General features: G+C 40.9%; 1 protein-coding gene across 1 annotated transcript in view; it reads right to left on the reverse strand.

Moving 5' to 3' along the window:
- kcnab1a (potassium voltage-gated channel subfamily A regulatory beta subunit 1a) overlaps positions 1 to 23085 on the reverse strand; it is a 207758-nt gene that overhangs the window by 30024 nt on the left and 154649 nt on the right. Inside the window, exons 7-8 of the mRNA XM_048542486.2 lie at positions 14781 to 14824; positions 9236 to 9322 (exon numbers count right to left, since the gene is read on the reverse strand). Coding sequence (XP_048398443.1) covers positions 9236 to 9322; positions 14781 to 14824 — 131 coding nt within the window. The remainder of the gene's footprint in view (positions 1 to 9235; positions 9323 to 14780; positions 14825 to 23085) is intronic.

Below are 23085 nucleotides of genomic sequence, written 5' to 3' on the forward strand. Positions count from 1 at the left end.
ACTTCGCTAGCTTCCCACAGGGTTGTAGGGTACACCTGATTAGGTCCTGGGGATTTATCCATCTTTATGCATTTTAAGATATCCAGCATCTCCTCCTGTGTAATATGTAATTTTTTTCAAGATATTGCTATTTATTTCCCTATGTCCTGTATGTTCCATATCCTTTTCCACAATAAACACTGGTGCAAAATATTCGTTTGGTATCTCTCCCATCTCCTGCAGTTCCAGGATATTATCAAGCTAGAGAGGGTTCAGAAGAGATTTACCAGCATGTTGCCAGGTATAGAAGGTTTGAGTTATTAGGAAAGGCTAAATAGGCTGGGACTTGTTCCACTGGAGTGTGGGAGGTTGAGAGGTGACCTGAAAGAAGTTTATAAAATAATGAGAGGTACAGATTGAGGTGATGATAGTTGCCTTTTCCCTAAGATGGGGAATCCCAAGACTAGGGGCCACATTTTTAAGGTGAGAGGAAAGTGATTTTAAAAAAGTCATAAGCGGCATTTTTTTTACACAGAAGATAGTTCGTGCTTGGAATGAACTTTCCGATGAAGTGGTGGATGTGGCTATATAGATATCTGGATGGATATATGAATAGGAAAGGTTTGGAGGGATATGGGCCAGGAGCAGGCAGGTGGGACTAGTTTAGTTTGGGATTATGTTCAGCATGGACTGGTTGGACCTAAGGGTCTGTTTCCGTGCTGTATGAGTCTATGATTTTTTGACTCACACATAGGTAGCCCTGATCTTTAAGGGGCACTATTTTCTCCCTCGTTACCCTTTTGTTCTTAATGTATTTATAGAATCTCTTTGGATTTTCCTTAACCACATTTGCCAAAGCTATTCCATTTTGTTTTTTTGCCCTTTTTTTGCTCTTCGAGGGATTCACTCGATTTCGACTGACATCATATGCTTCCTTCTTTATCTTGACCAAAACCTCAATTTCTCTATTCATGCAGCATTCCTTACACTTACCAGCCTTGCCTTTCACCTTACGAGGAACATACTGTCTTTGGACTCCTGCCATGTCATTTTTGAAGGCTTCCCGTTTTCCAGTCATCCATTTACCTGCGAACATCTGTCCCCAATCAACTTCTGAAAGTTCTTGCCTAATATTGTCAAAATTGGCCTTCCTCCAATTTAAAGCTGTAACTTCCAGATTCAGTCTATCCTTTTCCATCACTATTTAAAAACTAACAGAATTATGGTCACTGGCCCCAAGGGTGCTCCCCCACTGACACCTCAGTCATCTGCCCTGTCTTATTTCCTAAGAATTGGTCAAGTTTTAAACCTTCTCTAATGGGTACAGCCAAATATTGAATCAGAAAATTTTCTTGTACACATTTAACAAATTTCTCTCCATCCAAGCCCTTAGTGCTATGGCAGTCCCAGTCTATGTTTGGAAAGTTAAAATCCCCGAACATAACCACTCTATTGTTCTTATAGACATCTCAGGTCTCCTTACAAATTTGTTTCTGAATTTCCCACTGACTGTTGAGGGGTCTGTAGCACAATCGCAATAAGGCTTTCTTATTTCTTAGTTCCATCCAAACAACTTCCCTGGATGTTTTCCCAGGAATATCCTCCCTAAGTACAGCCATAATGATATCCCTAATCATAAATGCCACTGCCCTTCCTCTCTCATAGCATCAATACCCTGGAGCATTAAGTTGCTAGTCCTGTCCATCCCTAGCCACGTCTCTGTAATTGCTATGAAATCTCAGCCCCAATGTTCCCAACATTGCCCTGAGTTCAGTGATTATGGGAACTGCAGATGCTGTAGAATCCAAGATAACAAAGTGTGGAGCTGGATGAACAGAGCAAGCCAAGCAACATCTCAGGAGCACAAAAGCTGACGTTTCGGGCCTAGACCCTTCATCATGAGGCTCTCTGATGAAGGGTCTAGGCCCGAAATGTCAGCTTTTGTGCTCCTGAGATGCTGCTTGGCCTTCTGTGTTCATCCAGCTCCACACTTTGTTATCATTGCCCTGCGTTCATCTGCCTTATCTGTTAGGCCTCTTGCATTGAAATAAATGCAGTTTAATTTATCAAACCTACTTCATTCTCTGCTTTGTTTCTTTTTGGCCTGACTATTTGACTTGCTGTTTTTCCCAAATGTAATAGCCTCAGTCTGAGTTTAGGGCCTAAACTCTCCCATGTCCCAGCCCCCCACCCCACACACCAGGCCTTGTTACCACATAGCCTGCCACTACACACCCACTGTCGTTGGTCAATAATAGCCCTCATTAACAACTAATCACCCTCCCAGCCTGATTGTTAGCAACTCCTTTGTCTGTCCAACTGTCTTTCTCTCTCTTTGGGCTCTATTCTATCGTTTACTCCCTACCCCACCCACCATCCTATTTTCTGCATATAAACTGACATTTTCCCAGCCACCATCAGTTCTGAGGAAGGGTCACTGGACCTGAAACATTAACTGTGTTTTCTCCTCCACTGATTTAGCCAGACGTGCTGAGCTTTTCCAGCAACTTTATTTTCATCTCAGTCTGAATTCTTTCCTCAGTATCTCCCTGGATCCCACCTCCACACACCACCACCATCCCCCCCCAACCCCCCTCCGCCTGCCCACTAGTTTAAATCCTCCCAAGCAGCTCTAGCAAAAGTCCCCACCAATACGTCAGTCCCCTTCCAATTCTGGTGCAATCTATCCTTCTCATACAAGTCACTTCTACCCTAGGAGAGATCCCACTGATCCAGAAATGTGAATCCTTCTCCCCTGCACCAACTCCTCAGCCACACATTCACCTGTTCTTACCTTCTATTCCTACTCTCACCAGCTCGTGGTACCAGGAATAATCCAGATATTGCTACCCTCGAGGGCCTCCTTTCTACACTCCTGCCTAACTTATTATATTCTGTCCTCAGAATCTCATCCTTTTCTATGTCATTAGTTTTCTCATCCTATGTCATCAATTCCAATGTGAACAATGACCTCCTGCTGGTCCCCTTGAGAATACTCTACACCATCTCCGAGACGTCCTTGATCCTGGTTACCAGGGAGGTAACACACCATTCTGATGTCTTGCTGTTGGCCACAGAAACATCTGTCTGTGCCTCTGACTAGAGAGTACCCTATCATAATTGATCACTTGGAACCTGATGTGCCCCTTGTTACATTAGAGCCAGTCTCAGTACCAGAAACCTGGCTGTCAGTGCTACATTCCCCTGAGAGTCCATCAACCCAACGTTGTCTAAAACAGTGTACTTGTTTAAAATGGGGATAGCCACAGGATATTCCTCCCTCTCCTACCTTTTCTGGACATAACCCATTTACCCCTGACTGTATCTGCAGTTTACCTCCCTTTTTGCAACTGCCATCCATCACATCCTCTAGCTCCTGTAAATTTACCACTGCCTCTAACAGCGGATCCAACTAATCCATGTGATCCAATAGGATTCACAACCAAACACAGTTCCTGCAGACATAATCATCAGCAACATGGACACTCTGCCTATTTTCCCACATCCAACTGGAAAGACACATTACTCTACTAAATGCCATCTCTGCACCTTAGCAATCTATTGAACCAGAAAACAGCACCGTCTTACTGCTCTAAAAAACACTGTTTCAGCCTAACTTTGTACCTATGTTTTGTATTTTTAAAGTTTAATCAGGAGAGAGAACTCTTTAAAACATATAATAAAAAAGGAACCCACTTTACTCACTGCTGAAACTTTAGACAAAAAAGAGTGAGGTTACATTTTAAAAAGCCACTTAGCTGCTCCCACACAGGTTTCTCCAAGGTCAGCTGTGAATTTCACTGTTTGTTTATTTTTCTTAGACAAACTCTGATGTCCAGAGATACTTGAAATCAAACAGCAGGGCAGCCAGTTGTGCAGATTCACTGCTGGGTCAGGCAGCAGTGCAAGTTTATTTCTCCTTTTAATTCGGTTCCCATATGGTCACTGTATTTGTTTGTCACCCTCCATTTTTTCAAGTGCCATTGTTTTGATTTTTTTTTCCCAAAGTTCCAAAACTATGCAACAGTTTATAAAACAGTAATTACTGCTCCTAAAATTCGAGGAAATCAGCCTCAACGCTGAAAATACCTCAAAAAAGGAGCAGCTCTTATAGTCACAACTTCTCCCCGTCCTCTCCAGCTTGGATTACCCAGAATCCTCATCTTCTCATTGTTCAAGGTGGGACCAGGACATATTGGCAAGCCTTCAAAGGGGTTTAAAACATCCACTTCTATTCAGCAACAGCAAAACTAAGCTGCATCTTCTTCTGGGAAGAGACAGGGATGCTAGCCTTTCAATCAACCACAAATATTGGAACCATGTGTCGATTAAGTCCCATTTGACTTATTCCACCAGATGCCGCACAGCTTTTTCAGGTACATTATGGGTTTTCTTAAAAGAGCCATTGCCTGAGTTTGTAAACATGCTCGCTGAGCCGGTGAGCTTGGTCGCAAACATTTCATCACCTGCTAGGTAACATCATCGGTGCGCCTCCGGTGAAGTGTCAGTGTTCTGTCCCATTTGTTATTTATATGCCTCGGTTTTCTGAGCGATTGGTATTAATTCCAGTTCTGTTTTTCAGTGGTTTGTACACAGGATCTAATTCATTGTGTTTGTTGATAGAGTTCCAGTTGGAATACCAGGCCTCCAGGAATTCCCTGGTGTGTCTCTGTCTGCCTTTTGTCATTATGGATCCGTTGTCCCAATCGAATTTGTGTCCCTCGTCGTCTGTGTGTAGTAAGGCAAGTGAGAATTGGTCATGTCTTTTGGTGGCTAGTTAGTGTTTGTGTACCTGTATTGACAGTTTACTTCTGGTTTGGTCTATGTCGTGTTTCTCACAGGCTGTATATGGTGCTTTGTTTATTACACTGGCTTTTGCTGGTTCTGGGTATGGGATCCTTTATGTTTGTCAGCAGCTGTCATAGGGTGGTTGTTGGTTTGTGGCCTATCCTGATACCTAGGGGTCTGAGTATTATTGTGGTCATCTCTGAAATGCCCTTGGTGTATGGTAGGGTGATTAGGGAGTCTGGTCATGTTGTGTCTACCTGTTGTGGTCTGTCTCAGAGCTAACCCGAAAAGCACAATCTGCCGTTGCCTCCAAACAACAAAAAACTTTAACAGCATTGTGTTTTGAATGTATTTTTCAGTACAATGTGGCATTTGCTTGCAGCTGGTGTACTTGGTCACCTTTGTTATCTCTGAGGTGCCAGGGTTGCTTTAGTGAAGGAGAAACAGCTGAGCAGAGCTATTCTACAGGCATTGCTCGGGAGGTGGAGCTTTGTTTTGTCAGTCTGAGACTCCATCTCCATCTCACCAAGTCCTGAATCCCAAAGTACTAAACTTCTGGCAGATTCCTCAAACGTTGAGTAGTTTCTTTTGTTTCTTTTTGCCTGCACTCTCATTGTGCCACCTGGAGATTGTGTGTAAAATACTCCTGAGCAAATAACTGTGTTTCAAACTTTGCCCAGTCACAAGTATCTCCTCAGCCCTGAAGCTCATGAGAAATATCTGTCACAGCCATGCTGAGGATAATCATCAGCTGTATTGCATAATTACATCTGAGAATTCCTGGCTGTTCAATGCCACTTCCATTGGGAGACAGAGTACAGGTTTCTTGCTGTACAGCACAACTCAACCTGACCTAAACAATCATAAAAATCATGGAATTACATTGTGGATACTGTAATGGGTTTTTAATAATCTTGCCAAGTAATGTTGGATGATAATCTGTCACTAAACTTGTCTGTTGCATTATGATTAAAAACAGAACGTGCTATAAATTCTCTGGATGATATCCATGTGCGTCACAGTGATAATACCCTAGCATTTAATTTCTTAATTTTTAATGTTGCTATGTAACACTTTAAATTTCACACGAGAAACTATTCAACTAAAAAACTACTGAGCAAGAATAAATGCTGCATTACTGTATTTAGCCATAAAATGTTGCATGGTTCCCCTTGTGCATATGTGATCAGAATGTTTTAGTGTACTAGCAATAAATATACAGCAATTTCTTTTAAGTACAAAACTGTCTGATTTGTTTTAGCATTCTTCGTTTCTTTTGCAACCCTGGACCAGACCAGTGCACCCACTCCCACATCCCAACCGTAGCACCAAACCTAATTTATTAAGGATACCCCATCCACTCCCTCTACCTGACCTGATTCCCCTCCTGCCATACCTGAAACTATCCCACCCCTCATGCTGGACTAGAAATAATCTAAATCACTCCCCAGTTGCTAAACTCAACTAGAACCCTCCCCACACACTGGACCGGACCTGATTTGACCACACATCTTCCCTCTGCTGTCACAGAACATCTGAACACCCCAGATTCGATCGCAGGATCTGATTTCCCCCACCCTCCCTGTAGTATCCTAAACATTGTACCACTTAACTGACAGGTTGTGGGGAATACAATGTGGAACACTATCAGTGTCACTCCATTCCCATTTGGTATCCCACTCAGTTGGCACCTCCTACTCATCTGGCATCCCACCCTGGCACTATAGCCTGTACCCTACTGGCACTCTACTTACCTGGCACTGTGATATCTTACCTTCCTCGCACCTTACTCATAACCATCTGGCACCCTCACACTTCTCTTAAGGGGCATAGTTTTCCTTCTTCTTCTGACAGCTCTGCTCTCTGAAAAAAAACTGTCAGAATGGAAGCGTTGTTCCACAATTTTGAGACATTACACTACCACTATCTCACTGTACATTTGGATAATTAAAATGCCCTAGTATAACTGGTCTATAATATTTGCACCTCTCTGTAATAGCCTCGCAGATTTGTCCCTCTACATCTCCACTGGTGGCCTATTTACTACACCGAATAATATTTTGACACCTTTCTTGTTCCTTAGCGGTAAGCCAATTCTGCCCTTCAACATTTAAGGGCATTTTCTTTTTCCAGTGCTGCAATGCTCTCCTTAACCAATACTGCTACCATGTCTCCTTTCCTACCCAGTCCTGCACTTCCTTGAGCCAAGTCTCTGTTATAGACACAAGATCTCACATGGAAGTCGGCATCTGTAACTTATCAATGTTATTTATTATAATTGGTTCAGATACATGCGCTGTAACTCTAATTTAAAATGTTTTAATTTTTCCCTTATTCCAATACCGTCTCTTTGCTTAGCATTCTCTATCCTAGTGCTATGTGACTCTGACCATTTTGAGCACCCGAGTATCCCTTACTGATATACTCGCCTGGTTCCACATCCTAATGATTTAGCTTAAACCCTCCCACAGCCTTCCATCCTGCAAGGACTGCAGTTCTGGCTTTGTTTAGGTTCAGCCCATCTGACTTGTACAGGAGCCATTTCTCCACAGGCCAGCTGTGGCCCAGAAATCTAACACCATCCCTCAAACACCATCTTTCCAACAATGCATTCATCTATTTTATCATCCTATTTTTGTGTCCTTGTGTGTGTGCCATTGGGAATAATTTGGAGATTATTACTTTTGAGGTCCTGCTTGTTTCTTTTTAACATAGTTCCTCAAATTCTCACTGCAGGATCACTAACCCCTCTCTATCTTTATTGTTGGTACCAATGTGAACCATAACCTCAGTGATTACCCTCCCCCAGGAGACTGCCCTTGAGTTGCTCTGTAACATCTTCAACCCTGCCATCAGAAACGCAGACTTGAGGAGCAGTATGGAAATGTAACAGGATGGCTGTATCATCCCAGCACACTGGTTTAATGTCTATTATTATAGTCTGACTAATAACAAATGACAATAAAAAACAAATCAGTTAATTTGGGCACATATTTATTAGTATAATGAATATCTAAAAATTCAACGGCACATTTTTAGTTAAAAAAGTAGATAGATAAGAGAAAGCTTGACTTATACTAGAATGTTCTGATTTAGAAGGCTGTAGTGAAGAAATTGAGACCCACTACTCATGAGTCATCATAATTGTGAAATACGACCAATTTAATCAGCAAGATGGTTAATTTACCTCATTGTAGCCACTGTCTAAGATAAAAGAAACTTATACCAAATTTCTTTAATAAAGTAAAAAACAAAAACTCATTTATTACAGTGTATTCTTGTGAGATGTGGGGAAAATTTATCATTTTTACTAATATGCAAACTTAAACTATACCACGTTTAAATCAAAACACAGACACATTCATTCACAAACAGGACACACAAGTCAAGTCAAGACAACACAAAACAGATGAGACAGTGTTTTGCAGGAATATTGTGGCTGGAAAATATAGACAAAGAGAATACAGGCTGCAGAATAAAATACCAAACCATAAAGGGAAAATGAGGTGACTTCCTCACAGTTATTTTTGATTTGTGATGATATCATGTCGTTATCAAAGGTGGTGATCCTCAATTCAGTAGCCAGATAGTTAAAACTAAGATTTGGCTTGAGTTATTTTCCTTTGCAATGTTATTTCTTTTCCATTCAGAGATAGAGACAGACAGTGCAAGATTTGGCCTGTTTGCGGAATTTTGGAGGTTTCAGTTCCATTCTCAGTTCTGTGACAAGTGCTACTTAAATCAATTGAAAAGCCGTCACTGGACAGTTTTCCTTTTCAACCCAAAGGTGCCAGATATCAAATCCAGCTTCTACAAAAGTGTGAGATAACAATGTGCAGAGCTGGATGAACACAGCAGGCCAAGCAGCATTCAGGTCTAGACCCTTCAGAAATGCTTTTGTTCCTGGACCAAGCGGGAGAAAAGGCCTGAAACATCAGCTTTCCTGCTCCTCTGATGCTGCTTGACCTGCTGTGTTCATCCAGCTCCACACCTTGTTATCTCAGATTCTTCAGCATCTGCAGTTCCTGCTATCTCTGAAACAATTTTAATCCCCCACAAAAGTGTTACGTGATCGCTATCTGAAAGAGCACACAATTCCACTTTTTTCTTTGAGTTACATTAAAAAATCTAGTTCATTCTCTGTAAATCATTGGTCCAAACTTCAATTTTCCAGCTATATGTCAGATAAAACATAATGACATCATCCTCATTCAGAATTTTAAATGAGGTCATAGCAGCAAAAGCTGTTAGTGTTACAAGTCGTGCGTCTAAAAGCATTTCATAAATGCAATTGGTGCAAGTTGCAGTCTTCCTGCTAATAATGGTACACTTTAATACAAGCAGACAACTCTTACGTTAAAAATGGCCTTGACAGTTTATGACTGTGATCATGTGCAAACACAGAGTCCAGGAACTGGTGCAGTACTTGTATCATCAGAAGTTGATTATCAAACCGAATAGCACTAACCTTCCATTGGGGTGTTGGTGTCTGGTCGATTGGCAAAGACAACATCAACATATTCAAGCTGCATTCTCTGCAGAGAGGCCTTTAAACCTAAAAAGTGGCACACGGTGTAAATATGTACAGATGAAAAAGAAGCATTCAAAGAGCAAATAAAGCAAACCATTGTGATTAATTGTTCGGTCACAAATAGGAATCTATCTCAGTCATTACTCAACATGCTCTGCATTGTTCAATAGAGTCACATTTGATGATGAAATAGCAATATTAGTGCCATCAGTAAAACCCCAGGCCCTTTTGAAAATGTAAGGGACAGTCATGATTGGGTTTGCCATTTGCTGAGGAGGTCACACAGGAGGGTTCACATAGTGAAGCAATAGTACACATAGGTGTCCACAGGAGACCTCAAGGTTTTCTGATGCCCCTTTTGAGACATTAGTGACGCAGTGCTGAGAGCACAATATACCGTTCCTGACATCAGGGAGAAAAAACCTACTCAGTGACACTTACCCATTTCTGATGAAGGGTCTAGGCCCGAAACATCAGCTTTCCTGCTCATATGATGCTGCTTGGCCTACTGTACTCATCCAGCTCTACACCTTGTTATCTCAGATTCTCCAGCATCTGCAGTTCCTACAATCCCTGAAACAATTTTAACCCCACTGCGAAGCCGCTTCTAAGGATGCCTACCCTGAAGAAGTTACCCTCCTCCCTCCGGAAAAACCTCAGTGGATCTCTCTGTCACTGCAACTCTCTCATAATCTCTTTGGCCTTGAAACTTCTCGACCATGTCCTCAAGCAAACCAGGTATTACAGCCACATCACCTTTCTTAGTACCTTCCTACAGAACCAAATTATCCCCAAAGGACTACAGTCCACATTCAGTCCTTCCCAATTTGGCCCCAACCATGACAATGTCTACATTCAGAACATTGAGAACCTTCAGAAAGGTTTCTGCCTGTGACTCCTGAAACACACACTCGCAGCAATGTGCCGGCATCTCCAGGCACTACAATCAAGCCTACCCCAGCTCAGAGCCTCCCTCTACCAGACCTGCAAAGGACCACTCCTGTTTTTTTATTTTTCGGAAGAAGGGTCTAGGCCTGAACAGTCAGCTTTCCTGCTCCTATGATGCTGCTTGGCCTACTGTGTTCATCCAGCTCTACACCTTGTAATCCCAGTGACACCAAAACAGGCTAAATGGATGTAGCTACAGAGGTTGCGGTAGAGGAGTGATGAGGAGGACATGTCTTTAAAAGTTTCAACTGGGCTGATAAGATCTGAAAGTTGAGAGGCCAATAACATCTTGATGACAGGCCTATAATTGAATGCAACAGCATGCACATGAGCTGAACAGACTGAGCACTCATAGTTCTCTATTAAACTGCCAGATAGAGTGACCAGTTGTATCATTGAGAAGCCAGCTCATCTCTGTCATACAGGGTGCAGTTGTGCAAAAGCATCCCTGTGGTACATTATTGCTCAAGTCAGAGTTGTGTTAGAATGGGTGAGGGAGGCTACCCATATCTCACTCTCTCCTCATCCTATATGGAAAGACAGCTCACAGTCTCAAAATGGATAATGGTGTAGTAGATTGAAAACAGCAAAAATAACTCCTTTATTCAAAAAGGGAGGGAGACGGAAAACAAGAAATGACAAGATAGTTAACAGCTGTCATGGGAAGAAAAGTAGGAACCACTTTAAAAGAAATTGTAGAGGGAAACTTATACATGTTCAAGGTAATCAGGCAGGATCAACATGGTTTTGTGAGAGGGCCATCATGTTTAAACAATCTAATGGAATTCTTGAAGGAAGTAACATGTTCTGTGCATAAAGTGGATGTATTATATTTCGATTTCCTGGTGTTTGATAAAGTGCCACATTGAAATGGAAACTAAAGTTTTGTGCAGTGGGAGTAGCATATTGGTACAGATGGAAGACTGGTTGTTTACCGAAAGCAAACAGTAGGCATAAATGAAACTTTTTCTGGGTGGTGAGATATAATGAGTGATATGCAAGAGGCAGCAGTGTTGGGACCAATTTTAAATATTTATACATGAATGATTTGTTGGTAAAATTTGCTGAGAACACAAAGATCAACAGTAAAGTAAGTTGTGAAGAGGCCATAAGAAGCTATAAAATGACATACATAGATAAAGTGTGAGGACAAAGATTGGGCAAATGTAGTATGAAGGGGGGAAATGTGAAATTGTTTATTTTGGTGGGAAGACTACAAGAGCATATTATCTAAATGATAAGAGATTGTAGAGATCTGAGCTGAAAAAAGGATCTAGAAGATCTAGTCAATGACCCACAAAAGGCAAGTACAAAGGTAGAGTAAATGTTTAGGAAAGCTAACAGAGTACTATCACTTATTGCAAGGGGAAAGGAATAGAAAAGAAAGGAGGTTATGCTTCATTTGTAAGGGGCGCTGGTAAGACAACACTTGGACCACTGCGCAAAGAATTGATGAGTGTATTTAAGAAAGGATGTAAATACATTGGACGTGGCTCAAGGAAGTTTTAGCAGATGAATGCAAAAGCAGAAATTGCTGGAGAAACTCAGTGCATCCAGCAGCATCTACGGGAAGAAAGCAAAGTTAATGATTTGAGTCTTGGTGACTCTTCATCAGAACTGATAGCAGCTCAGAAAAAGAGGTATTTATACTGAAGACAAAGTTGAGGGAGGGGCGTAGGATGCTAGGAGAGGTGAGCAATTAGGGAGAGTTGGAGCCCAGAGAGAGAGACAGACAGACAGACAGACAGAGAGATTTAAGGGGTGGGTAAACAAGGAGATAGTAGATAGCAAGCCAAGACAGAAGAAAAACTGAATAAGTGATAATAAGAGCCAAGTGCGCAAAACTGTGTTAACTGTGCTGAATGTAACCCACATGATGTGGCCATGGGTGACTGTGAAAAGCAAATCCAAGTCATGACAGGACTAGGGGTAGGGTGGGTTAAAAAACATAGAAGGATGGAATCAGACTGTAAAAGTTACTGAACTTGATGTTAAGTCCTAGAGGTCTTAGGTCCCCAAGTGGAAAATGAGATGTTATTCTTGAGTTTGTAATGAGAGTTACTGGAACACTGCAGCAGGCCTGTGACAGAAATGTTTGCATGAGAACTTGGTGGTGTGTTAAAGTGTCATGCAACTGAAAATATGGGCTCATCTTTGCAGAGCGAATATAGGTGTTCTGTAAAAGTAGTTACTCAGCCTGCATTTTGTCTCTCCAGTGTAGAGGAGACCACATTGTGAACAGCAAATACAGTAAATTAGATGGAATGAAATTTTGGTGAATTGTTGCTTCACCTGGAAGGTATGTGTGGGGCCTTGGATGTTGAGGAGTGAGGAGATAAATGGGCAGGTGTTACACCTTCTGTGATTGTGTGGGAAGGTGCTGTGGAAGATGTTGGGAATGGAGGAGGACAGTACCTTTGTGTCTGGTTGTGGCTTCTTGCTGGAGGTGACAGAATGGTGGCTTATGATATTTTGGATGCAGAGGCCAGTGAATGGTAAGTGAGGACAAAGAGGACCATCTTCTCTCATCTTGGCTCTTTTTATCACTTACTCAGCTTTTCTTCTATCCTAGCCTGCTATCCATAATCTCCTTGTTTACCTGCCCCATTTCATATATTTCTCTCTTCAGTTACAACATTTCAAGATATTTGGACAGGTACACAAATAAGGAAAGGTTTAGAGGGATGTGGGCCAAATGTATGCAAGTAAGAGTTGTTTAAATGAGGAAACCTGGTCGGATGATTTGGACCAAGGGTCCATTTCCTTGCTGTACGACTCCATAACATGTTTCCCCTTCCACACTGTCCCTTCCCCCAACTTTGGCATAAATACCACTTTCTCCTGGCTGCTAATGGTTATGGTGAAGAGTCATCAGACTTGAAACATTAACTTTGTTTTCTTCCGACAGGTTCTGCTGGCCCTGCTGAGTTTCAAGTAATTGCTGTTTTTGTTTCAGATCATAGCATTGATACATTGCAGAAACAGAACATTTGGCCCATCGAGGTCACACTGACCCTCTGAGGAGAATTCCAACCTCCTACCCTATCCACATACCGTGCATTTTTTTTTACCATGGTTAATTCACCTTGCCTGCAAAACCCTGGACACTATGGATAATTTAGCCTGGCTGAGCCATCTAACCTGCACATCTTTGTACTGTGGAGGAAACCGGACCACCCAGAGGAAACCCATGCAGACACAGGGAGAATGTGCAAACTTTGTGACATAGCAATGCTAACCACTGAGCCACTCCAAATCTCTAACATCACAGTTCTTTGTTTTATTTTGGCAGATTAATACTTTCAATTGGTAGGTTATATTATGTGTATAGGTTGGACATACTAGACTTGTATCCATTGGAATTGAGAAGACTAAGTTGCAATTTGATTGAAATGTGAAATCCTATATGATCATGACAAGGTAGATGTGGAGAGAATGTCTCCTGTTATGGGGAAATGAGGAACCACATGTCTGTTTAAAAGTAAACAGTTGCATGTTAAAAACAGAGATGAGGAGAGTATTTTTCTCATGGAGGTCTTTGGAACTGTCTTTCTGAAAAAGTGGTGGAAGCAGAGTATTTGAATATTTTTAAGGTAGAGGTGAATAGATTCTTATTAAACAAGGGTGGTAAGAGGTCATCAGGGTTAGGTGGGAATATGGATCTGAAGTTAAAATCAGATAAGCCATGACCTTATTAAGTGACTGAGTAGGCCCGACATAAGTTAGACTAAAATGCAATAAAGCATCTGTCAACATTAAAGGGAGAAAGCAAAAAGCTGAAGCTGGGGGATGATGTTTATTTAATTTTACCCCTAATTTTCCCATTGGCTTATTCATTTTAAGTAGTTTTCCACGAGTGGCATATTGACATTTTCATTCAATTATTAGTCTAGAGCTACTCATAACACAGCATGCGGTTAGTTATGTTTCAGCCAGAGTGTCTGAACTGTCTGTAATCTAGCCTGGATTGCTACTGGAAAGACTGTTCTCACAGTTTGCAACTAGACTTCTGCAAACATTTGAACACCTTATTGTGTTAGGATGCTCCATTTTTGAGAGAGAAGGGGAATGAAAATGATATTGTCGTTCATGTCATTATAAACATGATTCTTATTGACTGAGTTACAGACACCACTGACTGACCTATTCTGCTGAATCCAGCTGGATTCGCAGGCAATGAAAATGTTAAACATATATACTTCTCCTTTCCAAGTGTTTTGCAAAAAAATTCAGAATATACCGGCCCACACTACAAGAAGAGCTGTCACAATTTGTCCAGCAGTCCATAAGTGAGAGAAACCATGATGCAGATACAAACCCATCACATTATCACAACTGGCCATTATCCCTTGAAATCCCTGTATTGTTATTTTACCTGTTTTTCAATACACTGTATAATTCTAACCTGACAGCCAAATAGAACTCCTGATCCAAATTAATGGGAAATAAATAGCCTTACAGGATCAGAGCCAAATTCTCAAAGATAAAGGATGCAGTTAGTGTATGACGTTTTATCACATACTGTGATGCATACCTTCAATAATATGTTTTCGAGAAAGGCCTCTTTCAGTCTCTGCCCTGTGAATGACATCAAAGATACATTAATATATTATACTTCCACAGACTCAGATAATAGATAAGAAATAATCTGACACTTACAGTGACTGAAGCTTTTGATGAAGTTTAACACACCCTCGAGGGACTTCCTACCAAAGGAAAATTATTGACTGACAAAAAATTACATTTTCTGTACAGCTGTTTAGAATGCCCAAGTTCTTTTTTATTGTTGTTGGCTGTTGCTTTTTGTAATTCAGTGCATATAACGTGGGTCCGTTACAGAAGGAAAGGTGCCAGAACTGATATTACCCATTTACATCTCATTGCTTGGTTTTGAACTTAATTACCATTCAACTGCCATACAAGACAATACAAACATAAGGATCTAGGTACTTGATTATAAGATTAACTTGGTACATGAAGCAATGCTGACTCCTAAACTCAAGGCCGGAGATGACCTCCCTCAAACAGGGGAGTTTAGTCAGTTTCCAACAGGCTCCAGATGGAGAATCTTACAGCAAGGAAATGGCAGTGACCAACTCTGCCATTCAAATCGGATCTCTTGCCAACTGATCACAGATTGGCTGCTGTTTATTTTCAGCATTTTCTGTTTATGATCACAGGCTGTCACTCATGCTGGCCAGATTTCCTAGTTCACCTTCTCCTGCTGTAAAGAGGGAAGTGAAGAGGAACATGCAGTTTGAAAAGAGGTTTGAACCAGTATCATGAATAGTGAAGACGTTTGCAAAAACACAGCCAACTTTAGATGATGTCAATAAAACCATAGCTGAAAATTTGTAAACTATGTGAACTGGTCACATTACATTGTGCAATTTGTTTCATTAAAGGTACATTATGTATTTCCTCAGTGGAAGTAATTTCTTCTGCTTCAGAAAATGTCAGAGCTATATTAAAATGCAAAAAAAATTTCTACAATTTTTTGAAATTCTTGCCATACGAGCAAGCATATTTGGCTTTCCTAATTGTTCAGATGAACTTGTGGGGCTACACTATCTTGCTACAGGATCCTGTTGGTTATATGAGAACATGTCCATTGGTACCCTGCTGAAACCATGCTGAAATGTTTGGGCTGCTAAGGAGAGAAAAATGATGGCAAGTGCGTGTAAGCATAATCTCTGGCACTTTATGGGTTCTGCTTGACCCAAGGTCAAAAACTCATGTCACGACCCAATAAGTGTTGGGGACGGTTTGGTCAGGCTCCTTTAAGATCCCTCATCTTGATTATGCACTGGTCAGCTTCCTGATCCAGAATTAATATAAATTAATTTATATCCTGGAATCAAAATAAACTTGCAGGATTCTTCTGAAATCTGGGTTGCTGGTTTGACCCCATTGGTGGAACCCATATCCACCTTGGAAGAGGCAGAACTAACTTCCATTATTCATTCAGTACTGTTGCACTGGATCCTGCAGAAGCTTGAAATTAAGAGCCATCTAGAATTGGGAGTTTCCACCCTAGTTCCAACTCTGCCTTAATTTGTTTTATAAGTGTTGCCGGAGTATCTGAGTCTTGCAAGAGATTGACATGATCCCAAAACTGGTGCTGAGCCAGTAAATTTAGAATCATAGAGAAAGAATTTCAGCAGTCTATATCCTTGAGTCATACAGACTGTGAAAGTACGAATTCAGATTCTTGGTATGCGCAGATCTATCTGATGTCAGTAGAGGAAGTGGTAATGGGTACTGCAAGTAGTCTCCTGGAAGGGGTAGTCAATTGGGCTCCCATTCTAATCACCATTCTTGGATGGTAGCATACTCATCTATGTTTAATCAGGTGGAAAAGGACAGATTCACTTGTAATTTTCTTTGGAATGGGATGTCTCCTTGTCCAAACTTCAAAGATATACTACTTGATGGTTGTTGCCCGTGAAGTTCCCTCAACATTAATGCATTTATGCCTTTACGTCTTATGTCTTTCTTCACTGTTGACATAGTACTACAATCTGTTTTAATTGTAGTTTGAAGCTTTTCAATTTTATCCAAAGAAATGTTTGCACAGTAAGTTTAAAATTTCACACAATCTTTCAAATGTTGTTCCAACTGTACTTATATTCATGCTGAACCTTTGGGGATATGTCTCCTCTGGCACCATTTGGAATTTAATAAGGAGACATAATATTGCTAATTGTAAATGCTTATCACAAAAAGTTTTATAATTGAGAGTTTTAATTTGAAAAATGCTACAATAATATTGATTTAAGTTACTTCATAACTAATGGATCACGCAGATTGTTACTCTCAAGATACCATTGTGGTCAATCTCTCATCTCCAAAGAGACACCATTTTCGCCTCATAGAGACACCTTCTCCTTGTTAGTTCCCAGTCTTGGCACTAGATGAACTCTGCCTGACTAAATGCCCTGACTTCATAGTATCTCTAGTCCCTCTAATGCTAGTTAGGGTATTAGGGGTGAGCACTATTACAGTTTCAATGAAAACCATTAATTTTTAAAAATATAAACCAAAATTTTCAATTATTAACTGGAAGAAATTATGCCACAAGGTTTCATGTTGTAAAGAAGAACGTTTACAATACAAGATTTAAAAATCACAAATACTTCTAATTTAATGCTATCTTGGGTAAACTTGAATTGTTTAAGGCCAAAACCCTTGAAAAAAACCTTCCTATTCTGTCTTATTTTCACCAAATTTTCTCCGTATTTTTCAGGTTCTGCAAGGTTCTTTTATTTCCCCTGGGGGATGGTCTTAGGATTTTTCTCAATACTCCTGCTATTTCTGAGGTATCAGATTCATTAGGATCTTTCCAATAGCAGACAAACTTATAATTCTTTTCAAGCACTTCACAATTCTGGACACCCCAAACTCAAACATGGGTTTCATGGCCTTCTTGCTTAGTAGTTTACAGAACTGGTAGATTTCTCCCCCTGTTCAACTTAAAAATGCTTTCAGTCTCTTCTGTGAGAAAACACACAAATAAACCCATTTTTTGCTTTCAAAGATCACTCGAGGAGCCTACTTCTATAGCAACTTGGCATTCTTGGGCTGGTTCCAACAGAGCAATAAATTAATTTATTTTTTACCATCAAAATCATCCTTTGATTTGGTTACCCAAATAAATAATACATACATTTATATATATATATCTTTAATGATATTAGTGGCACTCTTTCCAGACTTGATCATTCCACTAAGAAACCCCATTATTTGCAAAGGTGCTTTCAGTTTCTTTCATATGGGAGCTACATGAATAATTTAAATCAGAGCTAGGAAAAGAACTCATAGGCCCCTATTTCTGGACTGTTTATCCCATTCTTCCAATGGCCTGCAATCTCACCCACCTTTTATAGTCATAGAGTCATAGAACTGTGCAGCATGGAAATAAACCCTTCAGTCCAACTCGCCCATGATGTCCTAAATTAATCTAGTCTCATTTGCCAGCATTTGGCCCTTATCCATTTAAACCCTTCTTATTCATTTACCAATTCATTGCCACTTCCTTTGGCAGCTCATTCCAAACACACACCACCCTCTGTGTGAAAATGTTGCCCCTTAGGTCTATTTTAAATGTCTCCCCTCTCACCTTAAACCCATGCCCTCTAGTTGTGGAGTCCGCTACCCTGGGGAAAACACCATGGCTGTTCACCCCATCAATGTCCCTCATGATTTTGTAAACTTTTATAAGGTCACCCCTCAGTCTCTGACACTCCACTGAAAATAGTCCCAGGCTATTCAGCCAATCCCTATAGCTCAAACCCTCCAACCCTTGCAATATCCTTGTAAATCTTTTATGAACCTTTTCAAGTTGCACAACATCCTTCCTATAGCAGGGAGATCAGAATTGAACACAGTATTCCAAAAGAGGCCTGACTAATGTCCTGTACAGCCACAACATGACCTTCCAACTTCTATCCTCAATGCACTGACAAATAAAGACAAGAATACCAAACACCTTCTTCACTATCCTATTTACCTGCAGCTCTACTTTCAAGGAACTATGAGCCTGCAATCGAAGGTCTCTTTGTTTAGCAATACTCCCCAGGACCTTACCATTGTTATGAAGTAGGGCAGCGTGTTTGTGGATTGGAAGGCAGAATGTTAGAATTTGATGTTTGTAAAATTTTAAGGGGGAGAAACAGTGTGCGATCCCTTAAAAAGATTATGTGCATTTTCTGTGCTTAGAGATTTAAATAAGATGTGAGCAGCTTGAGGGTTTGCAAGCACACAGAAAGCATCTGAATGGAAACATTTGTATCAAAAGGCCATATAGTTAGCAGGCCAAGCAGTTCTGTTTTGTTAAACAGACAGTAAGTCTCGAATTTAGCCTTTCAATTTGAATCAGGCACTTCGATACCAAGAAGCAACTAAACTTAAATCTGATGGTTTTGACAACGTAGGATCAGTTCTGTTATAAGAAGTGGATATGTCATCAAGGTTATAAATGGAGGGGACAGTTAGAGAAAGACAATAGAGTTAACTGCCATCTGCCACAGTTAACAGTTCTCAGCTCTCAAGAGAATCACTGGCTCTCAGTCTCCCCTACGTCTTTGAGAAAGCACCATCTAAATCAAAGGCGCCAACAGCACAAATAGATTGTATTCCTGACAGAAGACAGGAGAAGGCATTCCTAATAGCCGGTTCAATGGAGAAGGCTCAGAACACTCCAGTAGACACATAACCTAGCTGTAATTTCGAAAGACTAAAATTTTTTCAATTTTATATAAGTGGGACTTACACTTATTGGAACATGATTTCATTAAACCTTGTTTTATTTGGGAATATACAGTAGTTATAATGGATTTTCTAAGGATCTTGAGTAGATCTGTAGCTCGGGTTGTAGATGATGGGTTGGTTGGCTGGCTCGACGAGCTGGTTCATTACCTTGTAGGTGTTCCATTACTCTGCTGGTTAACATCGTCAATGCAGCCTCCGGTGAAGCACTGTTGTGTTTTCCTGCCTGGTATTTAAACTCTGGGGTCCGTTGGATTTGATTACCTCATTTCCAGTTCTTCCTTCACAGTGGTGTATATATATAGGGTCTAGTTCTATGTGTTTGTTGATGCCTTCTTGGTGAAGAACATGCCTCTAGGAACTCCCATGTTTGTCTCTCTTTGGCTTGTCCTCGGATCCTGGTGTTGTCCCAATTGAACTGGTGGTTCTCCTTATCTATGTGAATGGAGATGAGTGAGTGTTGGTCATGTCTTTTGTTGTTAGTTGGTGTTCATGCACCCTTGTGGCCAATTTTCTTCCTGTCTGTCCGAATTAATGTTTCTCGCAGTCTTTGCACAGAATTTTGTATATTACGTTGATTCTGCCCATAGTGGGTAAGGGGTCTTCAGTTCGAGTTAGCAGTTGGCGTTGTGTTGACGTGGATTTGTGTGCTACTCTGATGCCCAATGGTCAGAGGAGTTTTGTGGTCAGTTCGAATTTATTCTTGATGTATGGTAATGTGATGAGTGTGTTAGGGCATGCAGTATCTTCCTTTTGTTGCTCGTGTGATATGCATTGTTGTTCGATTATCCATTGTCCTTAAATATTTGGTGGACGTACTTTTTTTTGGTGTAGTTCTGGGTTGCTACAGTGTGGTGTCGCTCATTTAAGTAGTGATTTCACACAACTTCTTTTGTAGGCATTGGGGTGGTTACTGTTGACATTCAGTACTCGGTCAATGTGTATGGCTTTTCTGTGTACCTTCATCAGGAATCTCCTGTTGGTCCTGCATTCTACCATGACATGGGGATGGGAGCTGTTCATTCTTTCCCTCTTCTCTGGTGAATTTGAAGCCGGTGAGAGTGTTGTTTATTAGTTGGTGTGTCTCCTCTAGTTTGGTCCATTTGATGATGATGAAAGTATCGTCCACGTATCAGATCCACAGTTTGGATTGGATTTGTGGGAGGGCCGTGCTTTCGAGTCTCTGCATCACCACTTCTGTTATTAGTCTGGAGATTGGTGATCCCATGGGTGCCCCATTGATCTGTTCGTAGGTTTGACCATTAAAGGTAAACTCGGTCATGAGGCATATGTCCAGTAGTTTCAGCATGTTGTCTGTGGAGATGGTGTCACTCAGGTCTCATTCTTTCAGTAGTGTTGCTCTTATCAGTGGTATGTCTAGCGATGTGAATAGGGCAGTAATGTCAAATGACGCCATGGTCTCCTCAGCACCTATTCTTGTGTCCTTCAGGGGTTTGAGGAACTTCTGAGCTCAGTGAATTGAGTGGGGTGACTTGCTGATGAAGTCCTTTAGTCTTTGTTGTAACTCCTTAGCTCATCTATGTGTTGGTGTGCCTGGGAGGGAGACTATCGGTCTGAGGGGTACTTCTGGTTTGTGTGCCTTTGGGAGGCAGCAGAATTGGAGGGAGGTGTTTGCCCCTTCTGGTTTCATTTTTTGACAGTCCGTTTTGTTGATTTGTCTGGTCTGTTTGAGTTTCTTTAGAGTGTAGATTTTTTTGTTTTAACCAGCCGTGGTGTCGGGTCTATCTGCACCTTTGTGTCCATGTCTGCCAGTAGTGTTTGTGCTTTAGTGAGGTAATCCCATTTGTTTAGTATTACTGCCATGTGCCCTTTGTCTACTTGTAGTATTATGATGTTTCTGTCTTTTTTCAATCCTTCTAGGGCCTTCCTTTCCGGTGTATTCAGTGTCAACTTCACTCCTTCTGGTCAGTGTCGGGACCACTGTCTGTCTTATGGCTTGTTGCGTTTCCTCATTGATGCTGATCGTCTTCAGTGTGGCTTCTAATGTGGCTAGGAACTCTACTGTTCACATCTCTGGGTTTTATTCTGTTTGTTAATAGCTTAGTTAATTTTCTCACTGTTAAATAAATAAATTGTTACTTGTTGATTGCAAAGCTAGTGTCTGGGCTTTATTGTATTTAACCACTAGAAGTTGCTGAAAGGCAGGTTACACTATTTTTCACACTTCTCTTACAGATTATAGGGTGAGGTGCTCCTTTTTCGATGTTTCTATTTCTCAAGGAGGGGTCAACCTCAGCTTTATAACATCATTAAGCGTATATGCTTAAACCTCATCAACTTCTGTTGAGTATTCTTGCAATGTACTTTCAGTCCTACCAAACAAAATAGGGCAGTACAGAAGGAGGCTAATAAATCCATCAGTCTTCACCAGTTCCTTTGAAGAGGAAGTTGGTCAGTCCTACCACTGCCTCCTCCATGTGTTCTTTACAATTTTTATCTCCAAGTGTTTATCCATTTCTTTTGAATATTAATTTGAATTTTGAGAAGATTTGTAGCTCAGGTTGAGGTTCTGGATGTGAGTTTGCTCGCTGAGCTGGAAGGTTCGTTTTCAGACGTTTCGTCACCATTCTAGGTAACATCATCAGTGAGCCTCCGACGAAGCGCTGGTGTTATGTCCCGCTTTCTATTTATCTGGTTAGGTTTCCTTGGGTTTCCTTGGGTCCAACCCAAGGAAACCTAACCAGATAAATAGTAAGCAGGACATAACACCAGCGCTTCGTCAGAGGCTCACTGATGATGTTACCAAGAATGGTGACGAAACGTCTGAAAACTAACCTTCCAGCTCAGCGAGCAAACTCACATCCATTAATTTGAATATATATTCACCGCCATATCATGGAGAAAGTGCATTCCAAATTCTAAACACTTTTGACATTAAAAATACTTTCCTCATGTCTCCTCTGGCTCTTCTGCCTATCAACTTAAATGAAATTAAAGCTGGGCCTTCTGATTAGAATAAATATAAATTGTTCCAATGTTATCTAAACCCTTCATAATGGTATACAACTCCATCAAATTCCCTCAGGGTTCTTGCTTCTAAAGAGAGCAACCTTAGCTCTACAAAAACCTCTAAAGCCTCCGAAGAGAACAACCTTAGTAATCCTTCATCCTTGTAGCTGTTATAATAATTAGCTTCTGAACCATCCACAAAGATTTCACATTTCTACTGGCCAGAATTGAAAATCATAGTTATTGTAAGATTAAACTGATTTATGTAGGTTTAGTATTTTCTTTGATACACCACACCTCTATTTATCAAGCCCATCAAAAGCATAGGCTTCAGTATGATATACTTTGCCAACACACTTCTGTCAGACAATTGCACATAACATGGTTGTTCATAGTCTGAATCCAGCTCTGCTTCTTTGAACTTGGCCCTTTGTAATATCCAGACAACAATATCAAGCAAACTTGGAGCTCACAAGCAGTGCAAACACTAACTCCATGTAAAAATAAGAATATAAAATGTGAGGCTGGATGAACACAGCAGGCCAAGCAGCATCTCAGGAGCACAAAAGCTGACGTTTCGGGCCCAGACCCTTCATCAGAGA

This window comes from Stegostoma tigrinum, chromosome 14, assembly GCF_030684315.1.
Source record: "Stegostoma tigrinum isolate sSteTig4 chromosome 14, sSteTig4.hap1, whole genome shotgun sequence".
Lineage (NCBI taxonomy): Eukaryota > Metazoa > Chordata > Chondrichthyes > Orectolobiformes > Stegostomatidae > Stegostoma > Stegostoma tigrinum.